The sequence below is a fragment of the Xiphophorus hellerii genome, chromosome 7, assembly GCF_003331165.1.
Source record: "Xiphophorus hellerii strain 12219 chromosome 7, Xiphophorus_hellerii-4.1, whole genome shotgun sequence".
In the NCBI taxonomy this organism is placed as follows: Eukaryota; Metazoa; Chordata; class Actinopteri; order Cyprinodontiformes; family Poeciliidae; genus Xiphophorus; species Xiphophorus hellerii.
Genome location: NC_045678.1, coordinates 18502846 through 18524169, shown reverse-complemented (window position 1 = coordinate 18524169; position 21324 = coordinate 18502846). Strand labels below are relative to the sequence as shown.

General features: G+C 37.4%; 1 protein-coding gene across 2 annotated transcripts; it reads right to left on the bottom strand.

Moving 5' to 3' along the window:
* Positions 1-2625: 2625 nt before the first annotated feature.
* ifih1 (interferon induced with helicase C domain 1) lies at positions 2626-19982 on the bottom strand. 2 transcript variants are annotated; one of them, XM_032567883.1, is made up of 16 exons: positions 19406-19982; positions 18934-19105; positions 18521-18619; positions 17448-17498; positions 14558-14796; positions 13822-14029; positions 9866-10083; positions 9558-9653; positions 9263-9386; positions 8676-8888; positions 7998-8254; positions 7762-7911; positions 6554-6715; positions 6282-6475; positions 6109-6202; positions 2626-4429 (listed from the first exon to the last, which is right to left on the bottom strand). In XM_032567883.1, the coding sequence occupies exons 1-16, from the start codon at positions 19835-19837 to the stop codon at positions 4226-4228; spliced, it is 2913 nt and encodes a 970-aa protein (XP_032423774.1). In that variant the 5' UTR covers positions 19838-19982; the 3' UTR covers positions 2626-4225. The 2 variants fall into 2 exon arrangements, with proteins under 2 accessions (XP_032423774.1, XP_032423775.1); XM_032567884.1 differs by lacking the exon at positions 17448-17498.
* Positions 19983-21324: the final 1342 nt, after the last annotated feature.

The window sequence follows — 21324 nt, the reverse complement described above, 5'->3', positions numbered from 1 at the left end:
ATGATGTCACGGTTTAGAAACGTCTGATAGGTCAAGTGATGCAGTACAACTGAGTTAACTTGAGGCACATATGTGAATGTATTTTGAGGCCACACCTCCACACACATACACACACACCCACTTCTTTCTTGTTTGACAAAGCAGCCAAGATACCAGGAAGAAAACTGTGGAGCTGCACAAGTCTGGATCATTCTTGGTAACAATTTCCAGATGCTTGAAGATATGAAAATCATCTGTTCAAACAATTATACACAAGTATTAACATGATGGGAATGTTCTACTTTTATACCACTCAGGAAAGTGATGGGTCCTGTGTCCCAGAGATGAATGTATTTTGGTCAATAATGTGCAAAGTGACCCCAGAACTAAAGCCAAAGACCTTGTGACTGATGCTGACTGAAACTGATAAGACAGTGTCTTTATCCATAGTGAAACATGTCCTGCACCAGCTAAAAAACACTTAGCGAGGATCAAACTATTACTCTAAATGACACACTGAAAAAGAGCCAGAATGCAGTTTGCAAGTGCACGCAGGGACAATAACTTTCATTTTTGGAGACATGCCCAGTGGTCTGATGGAACTAAAGTGGAACTGTTTGTCCATAATGACCATCATTACATTTGGAGGAAAAAGGGGGACCCTTGTAAGTCTGGGAACATCATTCCAACTGTGAAGTATGACGATGGCAGCATCATGTTGTGGGCCTGTTTTGCTGCAGGGGGGACTGGTGCACTTGATAAAATAAAATATGTCTTCATGAGGAAAAAACATTATGAGGAAAGATTGAAGTAGCATCTACAGACAACAGTCAGGAAGTAACAGTTTATGGGCAAACTGGTCTTCCAAATAAACAATAACTCCTGGCATGTGACTAAAGTGGTTACCAAGCACAAAGTTAGAGTTTTGTCATAGTCATCACAAAGCCCTAATCTCAATCCTGTGGAGATGTTACAGTCTGTAAAGGCATGTGCGAGTGATAAACTTAATGCAGATACTCCAATTCTGTCAGGAGGAATGAACCACAATTGACGTCACCCACCTGTCAATCATTCTAGCGGGTTTGTCAGCAACTGACCAATCAGTGGCCGCAATTTGTCCGAAAGTACACGCCCCTTACCTGGAGGAACTGAACTTCCGTCAACATTACCGGGGTTTCTTATTGCTAACGCGCTGCGATCATGAACATTTCAACGAAAATATTAGGAAATTCTGGTTCAACGTTGCCAGTATGGAACATGCAATCCCGACGGCCGTCACCCAGAGCGTGTAGATTGAGGAATACAATGTATAACGTTTCCAAAACCCAAACGTAGTCTGGAAAAAACAAGAAATGGATCAAGGCCTGCAGCCGACCGCATGTCCTGTTGAATGGAACTGTGATCAATGGAAAGTACTTCATGTTCATCTGTTCAGAGGTAACTGCTTTTAAACATCCCTTTTGATGACACTGTATGATAGTCAAATCAAAGATAAATAAATGAAGGTAGTTATGCTTCATTTTATGTGTAAATTCAGGTAGCTTTGTGGCAGCATGAAAACATGTGCTGCAATAACTGGGGTATTTACATGTAAACATCTTTTTATGCTAATGTTTATCTTTAAGCATTTTCCTGAAGGCATATTTGTACAAGTTTGTATTATTTAAGTTATTACTCACCCGCTTTTGCATGTACAAAATGCATCCAACACAGTTTTCACACTGGCATTCAATGAGACTCAGTGCTCCAATTTTTTCCTCTGGTTCTGAAAGTCTCGGGCTTTAATTTTCATTTCTTTGTTGTTTCCCGGAAATAACCTTACATAGCTGATGTACATCTCAGCTATATCGTACATAGCTGAGAAACCTGTCGTCTTTGCCTTATTTTTGGCTCATAAGTCAAAAATGGCTCAAAAAATAAATCGGGTAAGCTTACCTGTTGCTGCCACCATTGTGCTTAATAATAGGGATTGAGTGTTCAGGGTGAACTAGCTGAGACTTTTTTTCAACAAACTTCCTGCTATTCTTGCATAAAGGCCAAATTTATGGAGTGCTTGACTAATACTTCTCCTGTCAACAGATGTCTGGATCTTTGTCTAATGCTCACCGTGTCTGACTAGTTAATTTAGGTGGATGGCTATGTCTCAGGAGGTTTGCAGTTGTGCCATACTCTATTATCAGATGGATTATGCAGTGCTCTGAGAGATTTTCAAGAACTATTATTGTTTTTAAATACTGTTTTTAAAACTTAAATACAGTTTGAACTTATCAAAACTTTATCCCTCATGTCTATGATGTGTTCCTTAGACTTTATCTGTGCCCTAGTGGTCTCTAAAAAAACCCTTAGATCCTTGTAGAATAGGTAAGTTTACACAGAAATGTAACACACAAACTGAATACAAATGTAGAGCTCATTTTAAGATTTGTGTAAGAGAAAATTTGAAAGAAATTTACATTTTTCCTTTCACTTTTATAAAATACTTTGTCAATGTAAAAACTCAACAAATCACATTAACAATGGTTGATTTTGTTAACCAACTTCAGCATGTTGTCCATTTTGACATATGACAAAATATGCAAAAGTTATATGGATCAATACTTTTACAAGGAACTGAATGGGATAGAACTTTAATAATGACAATGTGAAGAAAAAGTTTACACTGTTTTATTTGAAATGCATTTAAAACCACAGATGATTTAGTTTCCTAGTCAGCAAACACACTGCTTCTAAAGCAGTCATTTGAATAAACATTTAGCAGTCATACAGTCCAAACACCTGAAAACATTTTAATATCGATGCTTATTTTCTAAGGATTTGGGCACTTAAAACATTTAAACTTCAAAAATGCATTATTTTGCTTTAACAAGGTACATACACTTCTATTTATGTTGAGAGTTCACTAAATATGTGTATAAATTTATTTAGCTAAATTCATGCATCAAACTGCTCTTTAAAACTGCTCTTTGGAACAGTCAAAATGATGTGAAAATGAAACTAGATGATTTTCTGACAAGTGTGAGGGAACAAAGTAAACAGTTCCATTTGCAATTTTTAGGCATGATGACAATCTGAGCTACTCCACATGCTGTGCACATGAAGCAATAAACTTAGAGCAGCAGTTATCAGTGTTCAGACTGATAACAATCTAGAGCAGGGGTGTCAAACTCCAGTCCTCAAGGGCCGGTGTCCTGCAGTTTTTAGATGTGCCACAGGTACAAAACACTGGAATGAAATGGCTTAATTACCTCCTCCTTGTGTAGATCAGTTCTCCAGAGCCTTGCTAATGATCTCATTATTCTATTCAGGTGTGGTGCAGCAGAGGCACATCTGAAGTTGCAGGACACCGGCCCTTGAGGACTGGAGTTTGACACCTGTGATCTAGAGGTACAAAATGTTTTAGGATCTTTCTCAGAAATATAAAATCCTAATTGATTAAACATTGGATTTGTAAATGCATATTTATGCAATAAATGTAAAAAGAAAAAGAAAAAACCCCAGCACTTATACATTAATAAAAGCAACACGATGGCTTTTCATTCAAGTTTTTTGTCATTCTACCCTTAATTAAAAAATATTTTGCAATGTATTTTAAACCAATATATTATATAAACCTGAAAAGATTGAAAACCCAATCTTACAGGTTACATGTAACACTTAAAGTGTCCTTTGTTAAAAGAATTTTTAAAATATCAGAAGTGCACATACAAACTTTCAGTGCAATTTTAGACAGAGTAAATTTTCTTTCCTGTTGGAAAAATACTCATTTGATTAATCCTGAGGGATTTGTGCAACTTGCAGAATTGCCCAATCGATTAGGTCGTCTAAAAGGATGTGGACACAGAGGTTAACAAAGGTTGCCTCTGTAAATAGCTCTGTCTCAACAGTGGTGAATCACTCACTGATGGGTGACTTAAACAGAGTCAACAGCACCTGTTTGTGTGCATGTGAGTTGACAGGTGGGCTCTGAGGGACAATCAATGGCTCCTTGCCTTGCATCTCATGGGACAGCAATGATTTCTGAAGAAAATACTTTTGAGTCGTTTTGCAAATCGATTCAGATTGAATTTAAGTGATGCCTTATTCCAGCTAAGTGCAAAATCTGACAACAAAGTGCATTTGGTAAAAACATTTAAATCTAAATAAAGGAGAGATCCCTCATTCTGTGTGTATTGCAATGAATGCGTACACAAAATATGTCATCAGAAGAGAACCACCCGCCTCTGGAAGAAATAAGTGCTTTGATTTGTTAGGGCCACTCTGTGTCTTCGTCATCCGAGCCCTGTGCCATCAGACTGGCGTGTTCGATGTAGTCGAAGTCAGGAAACTTGACAGGAAGGTCGATCCACCTGGTGCAGTTGCTGTATTTTTTCGTATTTATATCCACCACAAAGTTTTTCACATGGAGACAGGGCAGCTCAATCCCACGATACCACATCATTGAACCCCATGTCTACAACAGAAGTGGAGTATAAAAGAAGACAAATCTTAGTGCATATTTTCTCCGTTTAATGCATTAGACGATTTTTAATGCAAAATCGATTAGTCGATTTCCATGGCAGCCAGACTGTCAGATAAAATAAGTAATTTATAAAAATACATTTATTGTTCTTCATTTGCCATGAAGCTCTTCAGTGTTTAGCAAAAATATTAACACCGTTTAAACATTTTTTTTTTTTACATTTTGTCACATTACAGTCACAAACTTTGATGTATTTCTTTGGGAATTCTGTCTCAGTAAAAAGCAAAATGGCTCAGAATCACTAAATGTAGCTAAAATGATACTAATAAAGCTATTATGTGAAGCTCTCAGGTTTTTAATAAGGAATATTAGTGGAAAAACAGGAACACGGAAACAAGTAACACAGCACATAGGTCAGGAGTAAAGTCCTGGACAAGTTTAAAACAGGGTTTGATTTTGAAACCATCCCAAACTTTAAACATCTCATGGTAAACAGCTTAATCTATCATCCGAAAGTAGGAGTAAAGAATAACTGCAAACCCAACAAGACATGACTGCCCACCAGAACCGACCAGCTGGGCAAGCAATTAATTAATCAGAGCCCTCTTTCACAAATATTTCTGCTATAAATCCGCAGACAAGCCACCTCATACAGAAATGACTTCTGAATCTTGCTTATATTTGTAAATCCTACTGCTGGCTCATTACTCAAATGACACATCATCACTTTTTCGACCAGTAAAGCCGGCTCTCCTCCATAAAGTTCAACCCAAGTGATGGCTATGATTGCATCATTTCGCAATTCAGGGGCATGACATAGGCAGGCTGACTTCTACCCCTCTCACTTTATCAATCCTAAATACACAAACGACATGAAGACGGCAAAAAGGAATACATGAACCTGACTTTAAGTGTTTAGTCAAAGAGGCTAGAGTAGCAGCAGAAATCTACCACTAATGCAGGAACATACTCTGACAGGAGAACTATAAGCTATACTCGCCACAAATACGACCTTTATGAAAGACTGGAAAGAAGGAAGTCAATATTGAAATAATATCTAATAAGTCCCTTTTGCATTTTCCCAAAAGCTATGCAGGTGATGCTGCAAACATGTGGAAGAAGGTGCTGTGGTCAGAAGATAACGGAATTTTGTGGTCTATATGTACCAAACTATGTGTGGTAAAGACTTAACACCAATCATAACCTTGAATACACTAATCACACAGTGAAACATAATGGTAGCCGCATCATGCTACTGGGAGGGCTTTCTTAGGCAAAGACAAGCAAACTGGATGGAAAGATGGATAAAACTGCATCTGAAAGCAGATATTTAAATACACTATAAAAGGACATCTTTTGCAGACTAAATGTTTCCTGCTTTAGGTCAGTTAGGACTAACAAAATTCTTCAAATTCATCAGTTTACATAGATGTCTTTCATATCTGATAGATCAGACCATAATCTAATTGTTGGGGAATGAGCAGACAACACATTTTTCAGTTGTGCACAAATTTGTGTTTGTCTATCAAAAATCCCAATAAATTAAATTAGTTTGCCATTGCAATGTGATAAAATAGGAGCAGGATTCAGGGATATGAGTATCTTGGCAAGACAAGTTATTTCAAGTTATTAGCAAGAATGCAAATCCAAAAACCAAACAATGTGTTTACCTGACCACAGCCACTGCAAGCTATGACGCCATTGGTCTCATAGTCCAAACGTCGCTCCTGAAGAGATACGTTTTCTCTCCGGATGAAAAGGTTCCTGCACAAAACAAAAGAGAGTATAATTAACCATGCAATGCAATGCGCAAGTGTTGAAAAGTTTATATCATAATTTGTACCTAAACTGTGGTGTAACATTGACTCTGTGCATGTTTTCAATGATTTTGATGTCTTCGCCGTTGCAGATGTATTTGGTACAGTTACGACAGCTAAACTTTACAGCAGATGGGTTCTCATCCTTAACAGCCTTCTTCTTCTGATTTGCCTGTCTCACTCTTTCCTCCATTATAGCCTGAATCTGAAACTCTGTGATCTAATGAAAGGGGGAAAAAAAGGTTAAAAGAATGTACTTAGGAGAAAATAGATAACTAATAATACTTGTTTAACATACTTGTTTGTTGTAAACTGATTGATCACATTTTTTGATTTTCTGAATGGCTTTGTTCATCATTTTCTCACGGTACTCGTTGACATACTCCTTTTCAGCCACCCCTGAGTTCTTTACATCCACGACAGTGTATGTGCTGTCCTCAGCTCTTCCTCTGCCTTGAGACTGCAAAGGGCAACAGAACAAATGGTCAGCGATCACCTACTGATATTCAGTCAGCCCACATTTTTTTTATTTCCTGTTGCCAGTATTTACAGCTGGATGACTAACAGGAGACTTGAAAATACTGACCCATGAAAAGGTTTGTGGAAAACAGGAACAAGCTGAGATTAATTTAACATTTGATTTGAGCAGAATGGAAAACCTACTAACACAGACATGAAATCAGGAATCCCTGTTTTCCTTAAAGACTCATTTTGGCTGCAATGCCTGGGAATTTAAACTGTTAGTTATCAGTACTGTCCTGAAACAGCCCTTGAAATGTCCCTGCTATGGGCAGCAAGTACTTTTTTGAGTCACTACAGATCAGTTTTCATTGTAGTGGATTTTAGGTGAATCAATGCATTATTCTCTGCGACTTTTTAAATGAACATAAAATTACTTTTAAGTCAGTCTGATTGTCAAAAATCAATAGAGATTTATTTCATCAACTAGTCATTCATCACAGATCATTTGTTGAATGTTTGTGTCAATATCTAAGTTTATGGAAATAAGTGTTTTTGAAATGAAGCTTTTTTGTCATTTGGTAATACAAAAAAATATTGTAAAATTATTGTATTTGGGAAATGGGTAAAAATATTGTAATATATATATTTTTTCAATACTGAACACCATTAAAGTGAACACATAATACCTAAGCACTACCACGTAGCGGTAATAACACTCTTAGTTTTGCACACTGTCCCTGAGGCAAGAAGACTCAATTATTTAAAAACTCATGCATGCACCAAGAAAACATACAAAACCAGAACCCAAACCCTTCTTGCTGCAAGGCAACACAAGAAACTGTGATACCATACAGCCCAAATACTCAGCATATTAAGTGTTCACTAAATATTTACTCAATGTTTATTTTTTCAGCTGATATGTGTATTATGGCATATGTCCTTCAGCTACTTTATTTATGTATGAAGTCAAAGTCATACTGAATAAAACCAAAAGGCATACCATCACATTTTTAATCAGGGATTACAATTGTTCATTTTACTGACCTGAATCATAGCAATTTCGTTGGTCACATGGCCATATCGGATAACAAAATTGCAGGCTTTTATGTCCAAACCTTCTTCTGCCACTGTGGTAGCAATAAGGAGGTTGAGTTCACCGGTTTTGAACCTTTTCAACACATCCTTCTGCTCTGCCTGAGGAATACAACTGCAGGTCACATACATGAAGACCTTGGGAACTGGCAACCTAAGAGAGTTTAATTTGTGAAGTATGCACTTACAGCTGTCATTGGTTTAGTATCGCTCTGGTCTCCTCCTCCAATGAAATAAGAAGGTTTTACTCCAATGTCAGCGAACTTTGGGTTTTCTTCAATCCACTGGCTAAGAGACATAGCGCTGTGACGTGTTTTGATGAAAATGATCCCTCTGGCTTCTTGTCTGCTGCTGAACTCTTGCAAAATTTTAGTTCTGAGTTTTGAGAGGCTGTCGTTTTCGTATGTTGGATCCTTTGCAAGCTTTTCCAGTTCTTCCTTTTTGTCTGTAAAGAGTAGATGTTAAAGAAGTAAGGCAGAATTTTTTTCAACAACATCGACAGGAAGTCTTAAAAGTGTACTAAACTTGACACTTTTACGACTGCAGTCTCTTGGTAAAACTACTAACACCCCTTTAAGTCTGGTTAGAGTAAATTATTCTGAGGTCTTAGTCTGAAATTTAGTCCCATTTGGGACACGAATAAGTCTGAATCTGAATTAAAGCCTTAAATTGATTTGCCAAGCAATATTTCTAAATGGTAAAATAGCTCTTTGTTTACTACAAAAGTACAGTTTAACAGCAAAAATATGAACATATGGGTAAGTAATACCATAAACGGTTTTGATTAATATATACATATATATATATATATATATATATATATTTTTTTTTTTCTTGAATGTCAACAAGAAAAAAACAGATCTTACCTTTAAACAAATTGAACAAAAATCTCTCTGTCTCTGTTATTTCTATGTTTTGTTCATCTTGTGATGTTTTCTTCTTGATCTGCTCCTCGTGGAACTTGTTCAGGAAACTGAGTGCATCACACATGCGTATGGTGTTGCTTAAAATCAGACCTTCATTATACCGTCGGAGGTACTCTGCGCAGACCCGCACTGTCTGGTCTCCATCTTTGGCAGCTAAAACACAATGAGGCAATTTCATGATAGCTCTATGTATGCTAAACCCAAACTGTCCAGTGTAAAAGAGAGTTAGTGTTAAAGGGTTACTACAGGTGCACTGCAGGTAAAAGTGAAGGAGAATTTTATGGAGCTTTAATACTTGACTAAATAAAAAATAACAAAGTAAGATCAATATCACAGACATAAAGATTCAGGCTATATAATGCTAATAAATATCATCGACTTGGGATAAATTGTGTATTTTTCATATCAAATTTTAAATGCCACCTCTATCAATTTGTATTAGGGATGCACAACATACTGGCGCCAACATCATCAGTCAATTTTTAACATATGTGTATAATACATGTCTGTGTAACATTTTCACTCACCTTCTCGCTCTTTTTGAACAGCCCATTGTTCGTAATTCTGAGAGCCCAGGTCACATGTTGGAAAAAGCCGGGCATGTTCGTGGATGGCAGTCATGATTGTCTTGACCACACAACCAAAGGGATCCTGATGATGATGTTTAGGTAAAAATACAGTTAATGCCCCTTTACTAAAGGGGCATTAACTGTATTTGTAGTATTGTAGTTAACATTTGAGGTTCTCCAAATGTGGAGAACCTCACCACATTTGTATTTTAATGTACGTATCTTGTCGTATTTAATATTAAACAACGTCTACCTCTTTTCTCGGTTCAATAGGCAGAATGGATTTTCGTAGTTCCTTTTTATCAATGCTTCCTGTCATAATTTTGGAAACATCCAAGTTTGCACAAATCTACAAAAGAGGGAAGGAAATCTGCATTAATATGTAACGCAAAATACTATATACAATGTCTGTATATTTTTTTAGCTTTCCTTGAAGTGGGAAACTAAGGCTTAGAATTAGAAAGCAGAGATAAATGTGAAAGAAATTTAGATGAAGAGAATAAGTTGTAAAAATGCATACAATATTACAGTTGCAGATACAATGCTAAACAGAGTATTTACTCGCAGAATGTGCTCTTCAGCTTTATTCAGGGTTTTGGCACCTCCGACTCCCGGTGATGCTGTCAGGCCCAGGATCTGAGGAAGCGGTACGGGCTGCTTCTGCTCCTTAATGAGCCTTTTGTTCTTGTGCTTTTGTTTCAAGTACCTCATCATGATGTGGTTGTAGACTTCTCCTTTCTGAGTGTGGTGACATTCATCTATTATGATCAGTGTCAGATCTGCAAAAGACAGTGAAATTATGCCAAAGGTTCACTTGAAACTGTAAATTATAAATGCCATGCAAAAATAAGAACAAAGAATTAACAGAAGGGATTTTTTGCAACTAATATAGTTTCTCCCTAACTGAAAGTACACAAATCTTATATAAAGACAACGATCTTCTTCAACCAAGCACTGTTAGTTAAAAGAGTCCCTTGAAAGATTGAGGTAGTTCTTTAGAAAAACAAATTGTCCCACACAAATCAGAGCTTTTAGGGACAATTTGAGACAGCAGTTTAAACCACACAATAACATCTGTTAAGAGAACTGCATGCTTCAAAAACAAAGCCAGACTTCAATGTAATCTAAATACGGTACATTACAATTACTCAAGTCTAAACTGTTATTCGAATTTGTCCCAGAAGAGAATGCAGAGTGGCAGCTTGATGGGCTGTGATAGATGTTCTCTTGTGAATTCGATCCAGCCACACACCGATGGCTTGAACAGACATGTGGCCTGAGAGCCAGGAGGAAGGGGGAAAAAATAAATAAATGCTTTCAAGTGTTTCAACAAACAGCATATGTTCCTCTGAGGTGGCTATTCCACCTTGGACTGGTGACTGCCAGGAGTGAACACTAAAGTCGGAAGAATTTGACAAGATCCTGTCGGGGGAAAATCCTGCTCCTTGTTCCCTTGGTGGTTATCTATTCCAGAACATTTCAGTGTCAGTAAAATCCAGGGTAGATTTTGCATAAATTTAGAGATGTTGCAACCATATTAAGTTTAATGGTGTGTTTTGATTTCTAGTAAGAAAAAAAGTTGCATTTTTCTAAGAAATGACCGTTTACTGTTTAGTCTGTACATCAGAGTAAACAAAAAATGTAGCCAAACCATCTGCGCATTAGCAAGAACGGTGTGGCAACATGTTATAGCCCTTAATTCAAACATTGAATGAGCAGCAGCAAAGAATACATTTCTGAAATTAAATAATATAAAATGACTTTTGCTGCAAATGTCTACTATGGAAAATTAGAAGGCAACAGTTTAAAACTCCCATTAGTCATTTCTTCAAAGGTTGCTTGGTTTTTCTTTCATAACTATGTGTATAGAGCAGTTTTCTATTTTGTTACTGCAAAGGATGCTCCCTTTTTTGTTTTTTTAATAGAGACCGTGGTAAAAGTTTGACTAGTTAAAGTGCATCATTCGCTACCAGGATTTGTAGGAAGAGAAGTTTCTAGAATTATAGTTTTGTTTTTAAGTTCAAAACATTTTGGTGTGTGCCTGTACGGACTTGCAGTTTAAATTTTAAATGCATGTTTTGAATTGTGCAATATGTGAAGTTTCCGTTTTATTCTGTCAGTGTGGCTTTTCCATCTCCCCGCCCACAAAGGGCTAGATATCAATTTCTCCACCTGCATTTTTAGCCCTCAGTTCTTCATTTGGACTTCATTAAGTCTTGTGTGACACCTTGTGGGATAGTTTTATTAACAAATTCGACAGACATGTCCAATTCTTTCTGTCTGCCTAACAATTCCAGCACGTGACACTGCATCCGGCTCTGCTCTGCTCTGCTCCGCACTTTGCAGGCAGGCTGCCGCCATTCTGGAGCGCCCCAAATTCCACTGCTGCATGTCTTCTCAGCTTTGCTCCACTGCAAACCGCAGAGAGGTTTTTGCAAGATGCGTGCATGGGAAACGAGCGATCATGTGACAAAGCCAGTAATAAAAAGGATGAATAGTGTCACATAAAATGCGGCAGTTCTCAACTTCAAAAATTTACATTTTCTCTGCATTGCTCTCCCTGCCTTGACTGGCGCTCCTGCTGTAATTTGAGCAAGACACTTTTCAGAATTAAATCCACATATTTTGTGTGTATCCATAGACATAGCTGATACATGTTGACATGTATCAGTTATGGCTAAAAAAAACTAGTATATTTATTTATAAATATACCCATATTTTTATTAATACAGGGAATATTTTGACCAAATATAGTTTGTCTTGATGAACTATTTTGAAAATACGGATGTTTCGCTTGTGCAGCTTCCTGTTGGAAAGGTGTGGGCTTTGAAGATTAACTACCATATTTTCAGCACTATAATTCGCACCTAAAAACCTTCAATTTTCTCAAAAGCCGAGAGTGCGCCTTATAATCCGGTGCGCCTTATATATGGACCAATATTGAGCCACAACAGGTCTCGCAACTACGGTATGCAGCCTCCGACTTCATTTTCCCCCGTAGAAGAAGAAGCGCGTGGTGCACGCTGGGTTTTGTGTAAAGACCCCAAAATGGCTCCTATTACGACGCAGAGTTTAAGCTCAAGGCGATCAGTCACGCAGTAGAACACGGGAATAGAGCAGCAGCGAGAGAATTTAACATGAACGAATCAATGGTGCGGAAGTGGATATATATTGTGATTGCACTAACGTTTGATTTACCGTAACAGTATCAGACTGTTTTTTACGTATTTATTGAATCGAGGAAAAGTTCCCCTCCACTATATGTTATACCTTGCTGTTGTTAAAAGATAAACCGTGTCACGAAAATACCACGTCACTTACTTTACCTCGGGGAAAATAATAAAACAGCTGTTTATTTATTTTGGGAATGAACAGAGTTTTCAGAACGCTGGTTTGTAATCTATTAATAAAGTTTGACTGACCTATCTGACTATTGTGTTGACATTCCCTTTAGCGCAGTTCCATCTAATGGATGCATAACCTAACCCCAGCCTCTACTGTAGCGTCTATTCTATGCGCCTTATAATGCGGTGCGCCTTATATATGAAAAACGTTTTAAAATAGGCCATTCATTGAAGGTGCGCCTTATAATGTGGTGTGCCTTATAGTGCAGAAAATACGGTGCACACTTGCTCCGGCGTCTGGTAAAAAGAGAATCTGTTCTAATTTTGGGTAATGGCTTTGCAGAAGTATGAACAGTTGTGCAGACGCAGTGTAAATGCTGTCATTGACGTTGATGGGTGCATATTTACTGCGGAGGCCGCAGTGTGGCAGAGCAAGGTGCAGCCAGATGGAGTGTATTTTAGGATTTTAGGGGTAAAAGCAATAACAATCATCAGTTCTTTGAAAATGCTATGATAATATGAATACTACGGTAGCTTAGTATTCTATTATCATAGAATATGACTTTGAAGGTAAGATGTAAACAGTTAACAGTCAATGTTAACTGTTTTCTACCCAGGGCTCCATGGAAGTCCATTTGGCGGCACAGTTGCTCTGCACAATGAAAGTCCCAGGTTCGAATCTAGGTCTGAGGTCTTTCTATACGGGGCTTGCGTGTTCTCTCTGTGCATACGTGGGTTGTTTCCGAGCACTGCAGTTTCCTGCCACTGTCCAAAAACTTGATTATTAGGTTCATTAGTGACTCTAAAAGTTGCCCATGGGAATGAATATGTGCATGTTTGTTTTTGTTGTTGTCTCTGTGTTGCCCTGTGATGGACTGGTGACCTGTCCAGGTCGTACCCTACAGCTCTCAGCCACTCTCTCAATATTCATGTGGAATATTTGCTAATTTGTCCTAGTAGGGCTAGGAAAACCCTACTAGTCAAACTCGGTCAAACCCGTAACCCAACATCATTCTGTTAAACCCACCCAGGAATGTATTTTTGTGGAGTTGACCCTGGATTGGGCTAGTAAAATAACACAAGTTAACACGAGTTCTTTGTAAGTGATTATCCTATAGTAGTTTTCCCACCAAACTTCATAGAATTTAGAAATTGAGTGCTGCAAAGTCCTACCGCTTAGTTTCACCCCTTCATCCTCTCCACTGGAAGCCCTCTCCAAGTAATTTTCAAGAATCTGGGCTGTGCAGATGATGATGTCGTTTCTTTCTACAATGTTAGCGAAGGAGATTTTGAGCTCAGAGTCTCCACTGACCCTCTCCACTTTGTACTTGAGCTTCAGGGAAGAGAACTCTGTGGAGAAATGCTGCTCCACAAGAGGAATCTACAAGACAAAATAAAATATTTCATGAACACAATTTTCTTTTTACAAAGGAAGAAATGACTTTCTGCCACTACAGCATCTGAAGGGCACAATGTTAACACCCACCACAACTAAGCTACTTGGAGCCTTATTCCTTTTGTTTAAGGCAGAGCTTCTAATTAGTGGAAACAGGGGCTTTTGTTGCACACTGTTTACAAAAGGAGTACACAGACTTTTCTGTGTGGGTACAACTAACCTACTTATTGCTCAGGAATGAAGATTAAAAACGAAAATGCTTTCAGTCACATAAGATTACTTCGTCTGCTACTAGATAGTTTTATGGGAGGAAAATATTTTTTGCCACATGGTATTTATTTTCCTTGTTCAGTTCGCATCTCATATGGGCCAAATAGTAACAAAGTGCACTGGGATACATAAAACTTATGGCATGGAATTTGTGGCGTGTAACTTGCGTGTTTTCTTTTGTTTGTCTGACTTATGGGCTTTGGCTGCAGTGCTTCATTCAGATCCAAAGTCAGATCCTAGTACCTTGTTCACCAGGACAACCACCTTCCCTGGTTTCCCCTCAGCTTTCCTGCTGTCCAGATGTTTTTGGGTAATGTACACTGCTACTCTGGTTTTACCGCTTCCTGTTGGGAGGCAAATAATAATGTTTTCCCCCTCCAAGGCAGGCCTGGCAACTTCCATCTGATAATCACGAAGAGAAATTTCTTCTGGGTCTCCTCCGGTGGCTCCTGCTGCTTCTGCTGCTGGACAGCCACTCATATCTGCAAGGCAGACGAGAGGCTCAGTCTGAAAAGGGCTTCTGTGTATGTCAGCAAGCCACAATTACACATTGTTATGGAATGTCCTCTTTAAGCTGTTTTTATACATGGAACAATTTTTTTATGTGAATTCAGAACACAAACCTAGTTTTAAAGCCTCAAGTTTGCCAAATTAAGAGAATGAGAAAATACATTCATATAATTTCAACAAACTACAACAGAAATACCTATTTGCTATAAAAATAGGTATACAAACCAGCAGCAAGCAAAGAAAACCTAATACTTGTTTGAAATGATTCAGACAAACTCCATCATGTCATGACATGTAACTTGAGTATCATTTTCACGATTGGTTTTATGTAGCACTATTCAGTCTTAGCTGTGCGTAAACACCAGACCTATGATCTGCCTTAGCTGGGTTTAAAGTTGCTGGAAGGGAGTGAGTCATTTGTTCTGTCTCAGCTGGGGGTGATGCATTGCTGAGGCATTATGTACAATTTTCATGAGTGAGCCTACCTTATGTTATGAGTTCCACATATGCCACAGCTATAAATACAGAACCTCAGAAAACACAGTGGGTTGCAAAAGTATTCACTGTTTTATGCTTTGTTACACTACAACCACAAAAAAACTTGATGTGTTTTTAATGAAGATTTTGCATGACAGACTAACACAAAGCAATGAATGATTACTGAGTGGGAGAAAAAATTCTAATTTGCTGATAAATAAAACAAATTAAAGTGTGGCAAGGCAGGCAATCCAAACTAGTCTACTTTTGATACCCCTGAATAAATTCCAGTTAAATTACCTTCAGAAGTCACCTACTAAGCAAGGAAAGCTTGTTTAGCCATCTTTAAATTCCTTCATAATATAACGCCTTTCAACAATAAGATTGTACAAAATGCTTCATAAAGAGATTATAAACATTAAACTCAGTGATTAGAGTCTACCTGTGACTTAAAGCAATGGACTCATTTTGCAAAGAACAAAGTTGATTCTGAATAAAAACTACAAGAAGTCCAATGTGAGGTTTGCCACCAGCCTTATAGAAGTCGCAGCAAATATATAGAAGATATGAAAGGATAAGACCATGTTTCTGACCAACATGCAACATGTTACGTCCTGTGAAAAGCTAAAACTGCACATCACCTTCATTCCATTATCCACACCTTGAAACAAAGTGATGGTAACATCAAGCTGTGTGGAAACTGGTCAGAGTATTAGGTGGCAACAAGGCAACCCAGGAAGACTCCAAAAGAATAGATCTACAATTAAATGTTTTGATCAAAGCACATTAATGTCTTAGAATGGTCTATTCAAAGTCCACAGCTCAATCTAACGGAATCTGTGGCTAGAAAATTGTGAAATCTGTGGTGAAAATTGATCCTCAGACACTCTCCTCTCAGTCTGACTTAGCATGAGCTATTTTGCAGCTGTGATTAGAGTGGGAGGTAATTGTTAAAAAAAACGGATTAAGCGTTGTTGGACAGAAATGCACACTTTTCAGATTTTTAGTTCTAAAAAAAAAGAAGAAAAAAATATGCATACTTTTTTTTAATTTCACTTTACAATTAGGTACTGCTTTATATTGGTCTATGCACATTAAAATAAACTGTTTGAGGCTGCAGCCTGATAAAATGTGAAGAAATTTAAGAACCATGAATACTTTTGCAAGGCACAGAACAGTTGTGTTTTATTGTCGGTGCAGGCAGTTTTTAATTAGCCTCCTACGGGTCAACACAAGTGTGTCCTGATGAAGAAATAGAGCCTGAACAACAACAACAGGAAATGTGTTCCAGACACTGTAATTATTTGGGATGTATTCTGTCAGCTCTTATAAATTTTACTCCAAAAAGGAGATGAAGTCAAATTATTTCAGAGGGCAGAAAATCTCTGAAAACTAACAGGATTAGAGTTTAATTTCTTGGAAGATTAGGTGTAAATTTTAACTCACGCAAATCAACAAATAAAAAAAGTATATTTTTCTGTTGGCTGCTTATTGTAAAATGTCATTTAGAGTTGATATGAAGATATGGTAATTGAAGTGAAGGAAAAGACTCAAGTTGTGGTGGCAGAGTACTTCCCCCATCCTCGATTTAAGCCTGGGATGAGGGTAACATATCTGTAACTTACTACACCCAGAGACAGGCATTTCAGAATGTAAATAGATCGTCAGAGTGATGTTTTGTACAGAGTATGCACCACCTCTTGGCTGATGACAGATATAGGACACTACAACTCAACTTAACTCCACCCTCCTGTAAGACTGAAGAAGACAAAGCATGCATAGAAAGTTAACTAAAGGCTACAGTCCACAGATTCCTTTTCAATCTGCTAATACTGAGTCAGCATGTGGTTTTCATTTAAAGCACCACTGCGCTCCGTCCTCTGCAACCTCTCTGTGGTTCTTCAGAGTTCACACATGGAACTTATTCATGCTACGCCAAAAGGCATTGAAATATTCCACAACAATCTTCCAGCTAATATCATTATGCCTGGTGAATACAAAATAGAGATCAAACACACATTTTTCTGACAAATACCTGTGCTAATTTAGGTCTGGTGGTCTAGGTTTCACTGAACACATTCTGGGATTAACAAGAGTTTCTAGAATTATAACAATAAGAATGTGGGTGAGGGTAAATGAGTCCCACCTAGATGTAAATTATTCATGGATTTGGACAGGTCAGCGCTTAAATACAGATCTGTAAGAAAAAAAAAGAAAAAAAAAAAGCATTTACTCAAAATACACTTATGAAAAGCAGCAGATTTCAGCTAATTTATGCACAGAATTAAACATAAAATAACTTACAACCTAATAGCTTGCACAACATCCAATGCATAATAAGTTGGTACAGCATAACTAACAGAAATGTTTTGATTGTAATTTCCTGAATAAATGAAAATGAGCCATGTGGGAAAAAAAGTGTTCTTTCAGGGTTGTTTGCTGCCATGAAAGCACACAGCCCTTTCATGGCAGCAAACATTACCTTCTCTCCTAAAAGGTAATGGAAGAACTAATGACTGAAAGAACATACTGTATTCCTGAAAAGTTTACATGCATTTTTAAATTGGGAAAATCAATTTCCCAACATAGAAAGTTGTGGCTTTCTATGCTTATGACCTCTGAATTATAGGAGGAACACGTGGATGTATTTTAGAGCAACATCTAAAACATGTTGCTTCTTTTCATGACATCAAGAAAGTCAACTAGAGTAACAAGAAGTATAAAGAATGTGCAAAATCTGTGAATTGAGCCTAGAGAAACAGCAAAAAACTTTGTGAAGATGCACAGAAAATCTGGTAAGAGTGCGAAACAAGTTCTTTACTGACATGGAGTAAAAAGACAGAAACAGACCATTATTCCAGAAGGAAAAGAAAATCTAGTTTAAAAGACCATTCTATCAACTACTGAGAGCATGTACGTAAACTGTCTAAGGAAATAGTTTTGGTAATCCTACTGAATTAAACCAGAAAGAGTTTTATCTCAATTTAAAGCAACAGAGGAAAAATTCTTATATCTCTTTATACACTGTACATAAAAGTCTGGGTTTAACTGCAATTGTGATGCAAGACAAGACAAGCTTCAATCTTTGAAGCTTAACAGTAAGTTGATTAATTTGGTGACTTCTACAGCTCCTGCAAAAACCTATAGAAACATATATGTAAATGTATATAAAATATAAATTAATTGCATTATACATTGAGGAGACATATTCTGTAAGACCTGTGGCATCATCCTGAGATCCCTCGGTGCCGCTGATTTCCATGGGCTCCTCACTCTGACAGCTTTCGGCAGGTTTCTCCTCTGCTGCTGCTACATTTTCTGAAAATCCCAAAAATAATTAAATGTAGTTTCCATCTTTACACTATATCAAAATGAAGTTCAGAAACAGAAACTCTGTATAGATGAAAACCAAATTACAGTTTTAGTAAAATTACTCAGTAGAATAAACATTTGCTAATGGGAAATTACTCAAGAAACTGAATTAGGGATATTGCAATCCATGTAATTACTCAGATGCATAACACTCCCAAATCTCCCTAAATCCCACTGAAATATCGGTGCCTAGACTTTGCCTCATCGCCTTTCCTTCAACAATTGTGCTCTCCAGGAGCAGAGGAAGGTTAGACACTTACTCGGTTTCTTACACTCAGGTGATCCTCCAATGAGCTCATAAAGGTGTTTGTGTTCAGTGACACGCAGAATTTCCCGAAATTCAGAGAACCAGCCAGGTCGGCATCTCACGATCCTGCTCAGAAGTTCCCTCGCCCCATGTATATTTCCTTGGTTTGTTTTTTCAGCCAAAATCTAGATTTTGAACAAAATAAACTGGGTTTATGTGACTTTTCTGCAACCTGAGGGTAGGAGGAGAAGTCGCATCAACCAGAGGTGGTGGACTTCCATTTGCATTCAATACTGCCGTCTTGTGGTCACATAAAAACTCCATTTGAAACATTTGATAAAAACATAATTTCATTTATAGATTGCTTTGAATTCTAGCATATAAAATAAAACAAAACAAAATACTTTTTTATTCTTTCTAACTTCAAACTAACAGCGAATTTGACATTTCCCATTCTCATTATTATTGTTATTATTTTCGCTTACCTTCTCTTGGTCCGCATTAGTTAGGAGACGTTGAGCTAAGCACCGAGTCGACACTTCTTCTGTTTTCATGTCCTCCAGCCTGGGACTAAATAACTGAATTAACCGGACATAGTAGTCATTCTCCGCCTCCACTTCAGGGTCTGGGAGGTTTAACTGCAAGTAGTCAGCAGCGTGAGCGTTGCCTCCATTACTCAAAGCATCAACGAAGGCCCTGAACCAGCCGACTGTATGTGGCCTCTCAACAACCACACCAATAAGCAGATTCGCAGCCGATTCATAACCTTCCGTTTTCAGCTTCTGTGTGATCTGCTCCTTTCGTCCAGATTCTAACTGTAAATGTGGTAGTACCTCGTCTGCCTTTATAATCTGCCGGAGTCTCGGTCTTAAGCATTCAATGCGACGTTCATATAGCTCATCATTATCAGAAGCCATCGTGACTGGAGCGTCCGATAGACCAAGTGACTACAACTCCGACTGAAATGAAAAGTCCCAGCCTTTCCAGTATGACGATTCACTTCTTCACGTAGTAGCTTAACCTGGAAAACAAAACTTAGTTTACTTTCGTTTTCCCAAAAAACAAATTAATATTGCAAGTGGCCACTAGACGTCACTGTTTGATAACAGTGACACAAACCACATTTATGAAGCACTTCAACATTACACATACTGTACAGGTGCGTCTAACTAAATTAGAAGGAATATGACTGGAGGTAATATTTTTCTGTAATTAACTGCAAAGAGATACTTGCATATAGATTAATGACAAAGAAAGTGGTGTGTTTAAAGCATTTACATTATATAATTAAGGCTATCCAATCTCAATTTACAGAACAGTGCAGTGTAAACTAAGATACGTCTTACATTGTGTTTGGCTTAGGAGTGACTTTACAGAAGAACTGTGACAGATATATTCCATGTCTTGAATATGTCTGTTTATAGCTGCATTTCAAGTCTAGCAAATCTCTTCCAAACCCTTGAATGGGTTTTGCTTCAAAATCTTCCCAAGACTTTGGTTATCCCTTTTACTGTTAGCAGCCTTTTCTACTCCACATTTTCCTTCCACTCAACTTCCCTTTGACGGGCAGCCTGTTTTAGAAATTACTGCTTGTGGATTACCTGTCCTGTGGCATGTGTTTGTTACTGTCTGGTGGAAAATTGTGAAATCAGCTGTTTTGCTTATCGTTGTGTAGGCAGTTGCATGACATTCCTGCACAAAAAACATCTTTCATTATATTCTAATTTTCTGAAAAAATAAATTTTGGACTTTTAAAGAAACAGTTGAAATATATCAATATTTGTGTAATTTAGCAAGATGCTAATGCCCTAATATATAAAACCTTTTGAATGAAAAAAAGAATTCTGTATTTTTTCCTTGACTGTATATTGTGGTTTGAAAACTCAATTTAGACTCCAGTAATTTACTTTGGAATGAACCCTTTTTCCTACACATATGTTTTATTTAGGCACTTTTGATCAAAAGTAGGCTGACTTATTAATCCAATCAAAGAAAAAAAAAACTTAAATACAAACCATTTAGGCATCAAATTTAATCTGAAATAACAATGATAACATTGTTTTTAAAATAGAATAAATCAACATGTTGCAGAACACAGAGGAATGGAGAAAATTAATCATTTAAAATAAATAGTGAAAGACACAACTTCAACACTTTTTCATTTATTGCTTCCATAGTTTCAAAACAAGCATAATCTATTGTTTTACAGAATCTCATAAATAAATGATAGAGTAAAAAATACTATTTACATCATACAATAATATATTATTTATTTTACAGCTGTTCAATAATATTTAGTAAGGTAGATATTATCCCAAATAACATGGGCATACAATGGGATTCATGAATGTGATTTTGTTACTTATAAAGATGGCTGACTCATCATTTGGACTGGTTGTATAGG

Excerpts from the sequence above, each read along its gene's own strand:
- ifih1 (XM_032567883.1), bottom strand. The coding sequence starts at position 19,837 with ATGGCTTCTGATAATGATGAGCTATATGAACGTCGCATTGAATGCTTA. Across the intron at positions 19,106-19,405 it reads CTAATGCGGACCAAGAGAAG|ATTTTGGCTGAAAAAACAAA; the intron begins GTAAGCGAAAAT and ends TTCAAAATCTAG. Across the intron at positions 6,203-6,281 it reads AATGTTACACCACAGTTTAG|GAACCTTTTCATCCGGAGAG; the intron begins GTACAAATTATG and ends TGTTTTGTGCAG.